The sequence below is a fragment of the Capra hircus genome, chromosome 23 (assembly GCF_001704415.2).
Source record: "Capra hircus breed San Clemente chromosome 23, ASM170441v1, whole genome shotgun sequence".
In the NCBI taxonomy this organism is placed as follows: Eukaryota; Metazoa; Chordata; class Mammalia; order Artiodactyla; family Bovidae; genus Capra; species Capra hircus.
In genome coordinates, this window is record NC_030830.1 from 33,832,761 (window position 1) to 33,845,691 (window position 12,931).

General features: G+C 50.6%; 1 protein-coding gene across 1 annotated transcript; it reads right to left on the minus strand.

The window, feature by feature from the left end:
* On the minus strand, positions 8,706-9,710 carry TSPO2 (translocator protein 2). The gene is given in 4 exon segments (XM_018038659.1): positions 8,706-8,897; positions 9,112-9,222; positions 9,224-9,260; positions 9,538-9,710. Coding segments are annotated over 4 exon segments (513 nt in total).

Below are 12,931 nucleotides of genomic sequence, written 5' to 3' on the forward strand. Positions count from 1 at the left end.
CTTAGCATCTCTGGATGGTCCTCAGTGTCCCCGCCCGTGACAAAGGCTGAGTTATTGCTCGTATTCCAGGATGCCCAAAGGGATGAAAATGTGGAATCAGGGCCGCTCCCAAAGACCTGTAGTGTGGGGATGAACAGTGTGGTGGAAATTTTCTGAGTGATGTTGGGAGATGGTACAGAGGTGGTTCATGTTCCTCCCTGAAGACATGATCCCTCACCCCTGCCAACTCTATACACTGGGGAGGGTGCCCTGGACCTCCCTGGACTGATGACTGACAGTTTCCTTTCCCACTGCACCTTCCCCTGCACCCCCTTCCCTGGAGGCTCTCTGACTCCCTCTGGCTATTTATGGCACCTCCTAGGGGCCCACATTCCTGCCTTGTCCCTGGCTTTCCTTTCCAAGCTAGCCCAGTTTCCCTGGCTGGCCCGAGTACAGCAGTTAATCTGGGGGGTCGAGTGCCAGGGGCCGGACCCTTCCTCCTGCAGCTGCCACTGTTCTCTTTTTAGTGCGGGCACTCCCCCCACACCCCCATGTTAGTACTCTTGGGTATGTTTCTATCAATAAACCACTTCTGTCGAGGAGGAAAATGAGAAACAAGTATTTATTTCAGTGGTATCAGCAGGGTGTTGGGACTTGAACTCATGTCTGTCAGCCTCCAAGTTCCATGCTTTTCCCACTGTGTTATGCAGCCTGGAATTCAGTAATGCGAGAGCTGACACCAGCCCAACCCTCCCTGAGGTGTGATGGGGTTCTAAGCAGGTCACATAAATGAACTCATTTACTCCTCGTAAGGATGTTGGGGTAGGTACTAGTATTTCTTTCATTTTACTGGTGGGAGAAATTGAGATCAGAGAGGTTAAGTGACTTGCCCAAAGTCACACAGCTAGTGAGAACAGAGCTTTGGGCTTCTAGAGTCTTAAGTCCAACACCTTTCAGTCCCGACTGCTACCAGGACCCCTGAAGCCAGGCTCTGAGGGAGGAGGGGCAAGAAGGGGACTAGGGGGAGAAGGTGTTCTTGCAGGGAGACTGAGCTCTGGGGAGCAACTTGTGTATGAAGGGTATGTGTGTGTGTGTGCGTGTGTGTGTGTAGGGGGTATAGGTATAGAAACAGCAGACAGCAGGTGAGTGGGAATGGAAACTCACAAGGGAGTTGTGAGTTTCTTGAGACCCAGCCCCCTGTGTCTGGGAGGAACTGGGTTAGGCCCCGGGCCTGCATCTTTTGGCCCTATTTCCCATGGTCATTTCAGAAAACCTTCCGAGGTCCTAGGAGGCGCTGAGGAGGAGGTGGCAGGGTCAGACACGGCTCTTCCTTGGGTCTCAGCCAGAAGCCGAGCTGCCCTCACCGGGAAGGGAGTAGAGAGGCCACGAGGGGGCTGGTGGAAAATAGCTGCCTCACCAGGGGAAGGTTTAAATTCTCACTCTGGGAAAGCAGATACCTTGGGAGCCCGCTGATGGAATGGATGCTTCATGTGCAGGGACAGCTGGTGCCCCAACAGCACGTTGCCCCAGCGACGCAGCCTGGGTGTGCCCGCCCCGTGGTCACTACTGAGACGAGGTACACAAACAATGGGCCACGGGCACGAGGCACCCCCTGGTGGGCAGGAGCCTGCCCCTGCTGGCAACTGCTGTGTTGATATAAACAACAGGGGGTGTCCGGAGCCTTGGCGGGGTGCAGCGAAGGGGCCCCGGGTCTCCCAGAGTCTGAGGCTCCCTGGGGAGGGAGGAGAAACTCAAATCACACAGGGCAGGATGGAGTTTCCAGTCTTCTCCTGGGCAGGACACCATGCTTGGCTGGCCATGCAGGATGCACAGCCTGGGGAAAAGTGGTGACAACTGGGACTTTAGTCCTGGTCACCTCGGTCTTCCATTCCAGCGGCCACTCCCGGCACCACCCGGCCCCCAGGGCTGGCCGGCGCTTTGAGTCTTTGAGGAGAGCGATCTGATTAGAATCGTGCCCATTAGGTGACTAATAGTATTCCCCTTTGAAGGGGTGTTTGCAGGGCCACAAAACCTACTGGGAGAAAGCGATAAACTTAATAATCAACTTATCAGAGGAGACTTTCAGCCCTTGGAAATGTGCTGGAGCAGGTGCAGGTGGAGCGGGAAGGAGCCCACTGGGTGCCTCTCTGCCCAGGTCATTTCTGGGCAGGCTGGGGGGACCTCAGAGATACAGACACCAGAGGGACGAAAGAGGCTGATTAGACAGCCCCGAGGCTCCTGGTGTGACAAAGAGGCCTTCTCCTAGCTTGCAGGTTAGAAGAGGGGGCTTTTGTTATGAAGGGTTCTTGAAAGCTAGGTTGGGGGAAGGGGCCTCGGTGGACTCTGTGGGAGGGGGGAGGGGGGAGGTCCAGATTTGAGTGGATGCCTGCCAAAGTCAGGCTTTGTTTGGACGGGTGACTTCATCACTGATGAAGATCAGCAAGAAAGCTTTAAAACAAAAATATCTTGTGCTTGTGTTCTGAAACTACAAGAAAAGGGAACTCTGGAAAGACTCTGAAACAGGGGAACCCTGGGAGATAGAATGGGTGGAGCACAAAGGAAGCAAGCCTTCGGAGCCCTGGCGTGATCTTGACCGTACTTGAGGGCCTTACACCTCCCCTAGAGCATCACCTCTACCTGCCCATAGGGCAGGACCAATGTTTGTCCACTGAACAGACACCTACCAGCCTGCCCACCTCACCTGCCACTGTGTATCCTCATTCTGCAGACATTGGCAAAGGAGGAAGGAGAAAGGGACTGGGGAGCAAAGAAAGGATGAAGATACAGCAGAGTGAGAGATCGCCCTGCCTGCTGGGGTGGCCATTCCACCAGAAGCTGCTCCCCTCCTCTCCAGACATTGGTGAAGGGCTTGTCTCTCCCCCACTCACCGAGTGAATCATTTTCAGACATCATGTTCCGCTCAGAGGCAAATGGCAAAACACTGCCCAAGGGCACAGAAGCACACACACGTGGCTCAGACTGTGGAATCCCTGGACACGTCTGGCAAAGGGAAGAAACAACTCCGACTCTATTTAGGCACAACTCTTTCACTTTTCACTTTCATGCATTGGAGAAGGAAATGGCAACCCACTCCAGTGTTCCTGCCTGGAGAATCCCAGGGACAGAGGAGCCTGGTAGGAGGCCGTCTATGGGGCTGCACAGAGTCGGATATGACTGAAGCGACTTAGCAGTAGCAGCTAGGTGATGAGAGAGGAGGGGCCAAGGGCAGTGTGTATTCCAGGCTGGGCTCAGAGCTGGAAAGCAGGGTAGAGGAAGGGCGAGAAGCCAGGCAGGTGGGGAGGTGAGGGTGGGGGACGGGGATCAGAACTCCTGTTCAGAAACCAAGGAGTAAGTGCTGAGATTAAGGACAACTTTGGGTCAGAGGATAAGTTTGAGGTTGGAGATCCTGCCCCTTCTGGCTGTTTTTGCACAAAGCCAGGAAGCCCTTTATTTGGCTCATGCCTTGCCAGGCAGTCAGGCTATTCCAGGGCTTGGGACACTGCCCAAATTGAGCTTCCTTCTAGGACCAAAATCCAAAACTAGAGGCAACTAGACTTCTGGGCTTGTGGTGTTTGTTCTGGGGTGGTTGGAGTCACATGAGCAGCATGGTGCATCTTCTTAGAGAAACAGTTTAATTTCTAGAATTAGTTGGCAACATCAATACAATTGGTAGCAAGTATGTATAATGCCTACATGAGATGGTGATGGGAAAGACAATGACAAATATCTCTGGAAGGATATCCATCTGAAATGGATGAGAACCTATGCAGTGTGGCTCCTGAGCATGTCCTTGATCATTTATAAATTTAGTTACCTGGATCAATGGAGTTTTCAATTCAACTAAAAGCAGCTTTAAAAAAACAATCTGTTTGAGGTGAAGTCAAAATTCATGTGAATGTGTGCAATAAAGAGTTCACCATTTTGTGTGTGTGGCACAGTCAGGCTGGTCCACAGACCCGTGGGGAAGGTCACTCAGCCTCCCAGCACTTAGGAAGTCCAGGAAATACTTCTGGGGTCTCAGGGCAGAGTGGGTCTCCATTGCCGTATGAGTCAGAACCACGGGTGCTCATTAAACAGGTGGCCTCCTGGGGTCTCTTCTTAGGACAACCCGCATTTATTGAGCACTTCCTCTGTGCCAGATGCATTCACTCTTTCCTCAGATTCTCTGAGGTCCCCATTTTACAGATGAAGAAAATGAAGCGTGCTGCTGCTGCTGCTAAGTCGCTTCAGTCGTGCCCGACTCTGCGCGAATGAAGCATAGACAACAAAGTAAGTTGTACCGGATTATCAGTTAATGAATGACAGAGTCAGTGTCCAAGCCCAAGGTGATCTGTCTCCAAGGTTGGAACTGCAAACAACTGCACCCTATCTGTGGGCCCTCATTCCTCAAGTTGATCTGATTCCGTGAGTCTGGAGCAAGGCTGGAGTCCAGGCCATCAACCAAGGTTCCAGGAGGTCACTAGGCTGCACTTTGAGAGGCAAGGCCCCCCCCCCCCCCCCAGCCGCTGTTCTCAATCTGCTCGCACAGTAGAACCACCTGAGAAGTTTCAACAGCTATGAATGCCTTTGTGTGTGCTAAGCTGCTTTAGTTGTGTCCGATTCTTCGTGACCCATGGAAAAGAAATGAAAAAAAGCAAAATGGCTGCCTGGGGAGGCCTTACAAATAGCTGTGAAAAGAAGAGAAGCAAAAAGCAAAGGAGAAAAAGAAAGATATAGCATCTGAATGCAGAGTTCCAAAGAATAGCAAGGAGAGATAAGAAAGCCTTCCTCAGCAATCAGTGCAAAGAAATAGAGGAAAACAACAGAATGGGAAAGCCTAGAGATCTCTTTAAGAAAATTAGAGATACCAAGGGAACATTTCATGCAAAGATGGGCTTGATAAAGGACAGAAGCAGAAAATATTAAGAAGAGGTGGCAAGAATACACAGAACTGTACGAAAAAGATCTTCATGACCAAGATAATCACAATGGTGTGATCACTCACCTAGAGCCAGACATCCTGGATTGTGAGTCAAGTGGGCCTTAGAAAGCATCACTACGAACAAAGCTAGTGGAGGTGATGAAATTCCAGTTGAGCTATTTCAAATTCTGGAAGATGATGCTGTGAAAGTGCTGCACTCAATATGCCAGCAAATTTGGAAAACTCAGCAGTGGCCACAGGACTGGAAAGGATCAGTTTTCATTTCAATTCCAAAGAAAGGCAATGCCAAAGAATGTTCAGACTACTGCACAATTGCACTCATCTCACACGCTAGTAAAGTAATGCTCAAAATTCTCCAAGACAGGCTTCATCAATACGTGAACCGAGAACTTCCAGATGTTCAAGCTGGTTTTAGAAAAGGCAGAGGAACCAGAGATCAAATTGCCAACATCCACTGGATCATGGAAAAAGCAAGAGAGTTCCAGAAAAACATCTATTTCTGCTTTATTGACTATACCAAAGCCTTTGACTGTGTAGATCACAATAAACTGTGGGAAATTAGAGAAACCTATATGCAGGTCAGGAAGCAACAGTTAGGACTGGACATGGAACAACAGACTGGTTCCAAATAGGAAAAGGAGTACGTGAAGGCTGTATATTGTCACTCTGCTTATTTAACTTCTATGCAGAGTACATCATGAGAAATGCTGGGTTGGAAGAAGCACAAGCTGGAATCAAGATTGCCATGAGAAATATCAATAACCTCAGATATGCAGATGACACCACCCTTATGGCAGAAAGTGAAGAGGAGCTAAGAAGCCTCTTGAGGAAAGTAAAAGAGGAGAGTGAAAAAGTTGGCTTAAAGCTCAACATTCAGAAAACGAAGATCATGGCATCCGGTCCCATCACTTCATGGGAAATAGATGGGGAAACAGTGGAAACAGTGTCAGAGTTTATTTTTTTGGGCTCCAAAATCACTGCAGATGGTAATTGCAGCCATGAAATTAAAAGACGCTTACTCCTTGGAAGGAAAGCTATGACCAACCTAGATAGCATATTCAGAAGCAGAGATATTACTTTGCCAACAAAGGTCTGTCTAGTCAAGGCTATGGTTTTCCAGTGGTCATGTATGGATGTGAGAGTTGGACTGTGAAGAAAGCTGAGAACTGAAGAATTGATGCTTTTGAATTGTGGTATTGGAGAAGACTCTTGAGAGTCCCTAGGACTGCACGGAGATCCCACCAGTCCATCCTAAAGGAGATCAGTCCTGGGTGTTCTTTGGAAGGACTGATGCTAAAGCTGAAACTCCAGTACTTTGGCCACCTCATGTGAAGAGTTGACTCATTGGAAAAGACTCTGATGCTGGGAGGGGATGAGGGCAGGAGGAGAAGGGGACGACAGAGGATGAGATGGCTGGATGGCATCACCGACTCCATGGACATGAGTTTGAGTGAACTCCGGGAGTTGGTGATGGACAGGGAGGCCTGGCGTGCTACGATTCATGAGGTCGCAAAGAGTCGGACACGACTGAGAGACTGAACTGAACTGAACTGAACTGATAGACCATAGCCTTCCAGGCTCCTCTATCCATGGGGTTCTGCAGGCAAGAATACTGGAGTGGATTGCCATGCCCTTCTCCAATGACTGCCATTCCCTCCCTGCAAAGGGAGGCTTCTTCAGTTGGTCCAGGGTCAGGGGCAGGTGGGGGCTGGTCAGCATTATACTTTAATGGGACAATCTGTTCCTTTATTTAATCAATCAAAGATAAATGAACAGCTTCTCTGTGTCCTGTGCCACACTGGGGCTGGGGACACAAGGGCAGGTGGAACACAGGTGACCCATGGGCCCCGCTGGGCAGAGCATGCCCAGAGGAGGCTGGGAGGAGAGATTCCTTCTCGCTTCTCCTTCCTTGGTGAGCTCCAGGAACAGCCTGTCCCCTTCCCAAATGATAATGTCCTCCGGCATTGTGGTCTGGAGGACACGATGTTCCCCCTGTGTGGTCCTTGGATCCCCCACGGGGATACGTTTGGTCCCAGACCCAGAACTCAACCCACAGGATCTAAGGCTGTCACAGTAAAGAGAGCCCTGAAAGACCATCCGTGCTTGGAGTGCTCTAATTTCAGTGAGCAGCTGATGGAAGTGCTGCTGCTGCTGCGTCGCTTCAGTCGTGTCCGACTCTGTGCGACCCCAGAGATGGTAGCCCCCCAGGCTCCCCCGTCTCTGGGATTCTCCAGGCAAGAAATAAATCCAAAGATGCCTAAGCTCACCCCCAAAGTTCTGATTCTTAGGTCTTGGGTAGGGTACGAGGAACATGCATTTCTATTAAGTTTTTGGCTGCATGTGGGATCTTGGTTCCCTGACCAGGAACTGAACCCATGCCCCTGCATTGGGGGCATGGAGTCTTAACCCCTGGACCACCAGGGAAGTCCCTTTGCATCTTTGAAAAGCTTCCAGGTGGCTCTGGAACACCCTCAGTGGAGGTTCTCAGGTGGGCTGCACATGAGGAAGTCCTGGCAGTTTTAAAAACACCGATGCCCAGGCGCATCCCTAGAGTCTGGTTGATATTTTTAAAAGCTCCTTCCACAAGGCACCTGGGCCTTCCAGCTGGCCTTGTTTAAGATTTAGGGAGGCAGCTCTGGGGCCATCAATTCTTGCCACCATCAGGGCTTTGAGACAACAAGGGAAGAAAGCAAGAGGACGGAAGAGAGGAAAATAAAAAAAAAATTAGGAAGGTTTAGAAAGAGAAGTAAGATAAGAGAGAAGGCTGGACAAAAAACTCCTCCTCAATTCACTAATCAGCACTGGGGCTTACATCTTTCTCAACATGTTTTCTTATTAATAATGATTAATTGATGTAAAAAACTAATAGTATAAGAGGGCAAAAATAAAAAGGATCTATAATCTTATCAGATATAATGACTTAAGGTCTTAGCATGACATATATAATGGATAATGTATCGTATAACTGTATTATATTGTTATTAGTGTAATTAATATAATTAATTAAAGTTAATTATAGAAATTGAAAAAGAGTAGTATGACATATATAATGCACAATGTATCATATAACTATATATTATGTTATCAATGTAATTAATATGATTAATTCAAATAAATTAATTATAGAAATTGAAAAAGTGTAGATACACATATATGTATAAGTGCGTCACTTTGCTGCACACTTGAAACTAATAGAATATTGTTAATCAACTATATGCCAATATAAAAAAATTAAAATAAATTAAATAAGATTAATAGAATATGGAATATATTATTATATAGGTGGTATATAATATATATGTATATATTATGATACATAATATAAAATAAGCAATAAATATATAGTTTGACAAGATAATTGGTATCCTTTCTTACTTTATTTTTCTGTGGCTTTAAGTCCCAAATTTTGAGTGAGGTTTGGCAGGGCATTCACACCTTCATTCATGTGTGCGTGCACACACACACACACACACACACAGACATGTCCATTCCCACCCAGCTGTCCTGAACCTCACACGCTTCACATCATACCCGGAAAGTTAGTTAGGATTTTATTCACTGATGCTATTACTACTAAATTAATTCCTGTTAATACAGGATGTATTACTTTATATTGAATGTGAACTGTTTCCCCCTCTCCCGTGCCTCTGAATCCTAATGGAAAGTGGCATGAGGGGACCCAGGACAGTGGCCGCATTGGATCAAGTCACCTTCAGGGACTCACCACTGTCCCCTCCACAGCCCTGCCTGTGGTCTCCTCTGCCCCCACCCCCGCCTCCCTCCTCTCCCCTGATCCTGGCCTCAGTCACCCCTCTCCCCTTGGGGGCCCGTCCTCGGGACAAAGGCTGTCCCTCCACAAGTGATAGGTGATGGAAACGCCCACAGTGAGCCAGGCCAGGTAGGGCAGCAGCAGCAGGGTGGCCAGCTTGTTGATGGGGTGCCAGATCAGAGCCGTGCTCATCACCAGCCCGAAGAGCAGCGGCAGGTGCAGCAGGGCCTGGGCGGGGGCAGGGCAGTCAGGAGGGCTGCCCTGGGAGTTGCCCTTGACCTTTCTGCAGCACCCTGGAGCCAGCGAGCCAAGTTGCTCTGTGCTTGGTGCAGCCTGCCCCGCCACTACCTGCCTGCACCTGATGTGCCTTGCTCCCTGCTTCGGAGGGCTTGCAACCTCCCTGCCCTGTCCCCTGCCCCACTGCTGAGCTCTGGTGCCTTACCAGGCTGGGGGTGTGGGCTGCCGACAGGAGAATCAAGACAGCCCAGCTGATGGTGAGCTGCACAGCGTAGAGACCGAGGGGCAGTGCCAGCGGCTGCCCAAAGCCCCCCCCACCACCCCAGGCCCTTCCACACCAGATGGGAGGCATAGCTGTGGACAATGCTCAGAGGAGCTGACTCATGGTAAATGGAGCCTTGTGGTTGCCAAAAGAAAATCCTGTGGGCTGAAACAGGGGGTAAGTGGGTCTAGACATCCTTTGAGGGCAGGGGGCAGGTAAGGGAGGGTGGGCTGGAATCCTAGGCAGGTATAGAGGAGACACCCCGAAAGAGGCAAGATGAGGTCCCATCCCTTTAGAGACCAGCGTGCGGCAGCAATTCAGGGATGGGGGACTTGCTCCCAGCCCAGGGCATGAGAAGCAGGGACTTGCCCCTTGATGGAGTAGATGGTTGTCCACACCAGCAACAAGACTCTGTGCGGTGGGCACCAGGGCAGCTCTCTCAGGCTGTCACACCAGTCAGACATCGAGTGATGGATGAGCAGCCAGACAAGGGTGGGTCCCAGAAGGGGCAGGATCACGAAGATGGCCCCTTGAGGCCACATTCTCCTGGAGGAGGTGCGATCTGGGGAGGCAGAGAACACGCTGATGATAGCCTTCCCCGCATCTGCCTGCCTGTCTCCTCCTACCTGACACTCTTCCCTGGCCTGAGCCTCTCATAGGAGGTCTAGTCCTGGACGCGCCCTGGGGTCTGTGCCCAGCCCCCTCCTCTGAGCCAACGCTGCCTTCCCCCTTTTCCACGTTCCATGGACTTACTTTCTCCATACCACTCATGTGGGACTCAAGAGTGTCCTGTCTAGGACTGACAACTGCTTCTCAGTGAAAGACTCCTCTCCCCCAGTGTGTCTGACTCCTGGATCTCAGGTCCAGGATCACGCATCTCTTCTGCCTCCCACAGTGGATGGCACTTGGCCAGGTACATAGCAGGCCCTTGATGGAGGGCAGTGTCTGAGATCAAACTCAACCAAGCCAACATAACCAACTTGTAAGAACCACATTTGGAAGACAGGAGCCAGAGAACCCTGGGCTTCCTTTCCAGTCCAGAACCAACCAGCACATCTGCCCCAGGCTTATCTCACAATTCCAGACCGGAAAACCCCAAGGGCCCACTCTGCCAGAGTTCCCACCCAAGTTCAGACTCAGCTGAATGACACTATGGGTTCCTTTCTCTGAAGTTCTCATCTACCCTGAAAGGCTGGGGGAGGTTCTGCCTCCATCTCTCCACTTCCAGAGGGTCGGGGCCACAAACACAAGCACTCAGATGTCTTGTGGCCTGATCTCTCAAGGGAACAACCACTTGGTCTCTGATTAAAACGCTGCCGTGCTTACTTGAAGAAGGCAATGGCAACCCACTCCAGTGTTCTTGCCTGGGGAATCCCAGGGACGGGCGAGCCTGGTGGGCTGCCATCTATGGGGCTGCACAGAGCCGGACATGACTGAAATGACTTAGCAGCAGCAGCAGCAGCAGCAGCAAAGTAAGGCAGAGAAGGCAATGGCACCCCACTCCAGTACTCTTGCCTGGAAAATCGTATGGACAGAGGAGCCTGGTAGGCTGCAGTCCATGGCATCGCGAAGAGTCAGACATGACTGAGTGACTTCCCTTCCCATGCTTACTTGCATTTTGTTCTGCGTCTTCCTTTGCAAGCAGGGTGAGGGACAGACCGTCCTCCGAAGGAAGCTATTGTTTGGTTGCTAAGTCGTGCCTTACTCTTATAAACCCATGGACTGTAGCCCAGCAGGCTCCTCTGTCCATGGGATTTCCTAGGCAAGAATGCCAGACTGGGTAGCCACGCTCTTCTCCAGGGGATCTTCCCAACCCAGGGTTACAACCCGAGTCTCCTGCATTGCCGGTGGATTCTTTATCTCTGAGCCACCTGGGTAGTTCCTCCAACCAAGATCCCCCACCCAATATCATGCTTCTCATTTGCCTGTGATATTTCAACCTTGTCCCCATGATTGCCAGAATTTGAAGGGGAAAAAAGGTGATTTTTCTCAGTGTCTGGAGTGACAGTCTACACCATCCTCTTCTGTCAAGGGCCCATGAACCTGTCCTGGAGGTTCCGGGGACAGGGCTGACCATCCTGCTGGCCTGTGCATCTTTCTATTTATTCTCTGCTTCTCATTGTCTGTTTCTTCCCCTTCTGCCTTCCTGTCTCTCTATCATTTCTAGTTTTCCATCCAGTGTTGGAGGTTTCCCTGCTCCCACCACCCTCAATGCTTTTTTCCTGTTCTCCTCCAACTGCTGGTGCCTCCTTATTTATTCTCAGTCCTGTGTTTCCCCTTACCTCAGGCAGCACACCTCCCAGACTGAGCGCCAGAGTTGTGTGATGTGTGGAAGGCAGAGGAGGGTGGGGACAGGGAGAAGGGTGGAGCGGGGCTCCCAGCTGGACTGCCTTTCTCCAGTGACAAGGGTGATGGCATTAGCTGGGGAGTCCAGGTTGCTGCCTGTATGGCCCAGAAGGGTTCCTCTCCGCAGAGGGTCCCCTGGTCTACTAGACCCAGTCTCTGGAGGGCCCGCCCCCTTGATGAAACTACTGAGGCATTGGTGCTGTGCAACCTGAACCTCCTGAGACGGCTGAGCCCCAGGCTGCCAGGCTTCTGATGCCTGGCATCTTGGTCTCTGCATCGCACGAACCAGCTTTGTGTCTGTAGGGGTGGCAGGGACCCTCAGATGTAACTGGGGCTGTCCCCAGTGAAACAAGCCCCAGCTTCGGAAATGATCTCATGAGATGTAGCCCCTCGTTATTGACCGCTAGCTCACATGGCCCATCCTGGCTTGGAATAGATTGACAGATGTTTCGCAAGCCCCTGGAATCTCATGACTCAGAGAAAAAGGCAGCCACCTGTGCGTCTCAGAGCTTTGTCCAGCAAAGACCAACCGCTCCCCTCTTCATCCCCCAAAGTTCCGAGCACCTCTTTCTTGCTTGTGCTTTAGACAGGCGGTCCTCTCCCCAGGTTGGCTACTCTCCACCCTTCCTTTGCCCCATCTCTCCACTTTGGGGACCTGGGCACCTCTGGGAGGTATTTATCCCCTCCTCCCAGGGAAGGCGGCACAGGGGTGGGGGTTGCAGTTTGGGACAAGAAGCTAGAGAATCATTAACTAAGATGAAAGGAGCAGCAGTTACTCATTTTCTATGGGTGATGATCAATGTGGGGCTGGGAGAGACCTCCGCTGCAGGAGGCCAGACCATGGCAACAAGTTACCACTTCTGAGTAACCATGCCCTGGTGTGCGCTTTATGTTTATTAGCTTAATAATGACCATCTTTATCCCTCTCAAGGTAAATATTATCATGTGCTTTTGACAGGCCAGGAAGTGAGGCTCAGAAAGATTGAACAACTAACCTATGATTACACAGTCAGCACGTGGGTCACCGGGTTCAGTGCTGGCAGTCTGGATCCCAAAATGCTTCCTCTTTCCTCTCAGCTGGTTCACTCTATCGTCCAAGTCTTTATTAAACACCTACTTTGGATCGATCGGGCTCTACCTAGAGCTGAAGATAATGGAGCAGATGGCTGGAAAAACCTCCCTCTGCCAAGGGAGCTTTAATCCCAGTGGCAGAGTGACAAAGGAAGGACCAGGCTGGCAAACATCCAGAGTGGCATCAACCCTGTGGGCAGTGGAAAGAGCCTCAGTAGGGAGTGGGTATGGTTGTGCCCCAATGCCACCAGCAACTTGTGGGCCATTAGCCCAGTGTCTTCACTGTCATATCTGTGCAGGAAGTGGGTAGAACTAGGCATTGTCTAAGCTCAGCAGTAAAAAATCC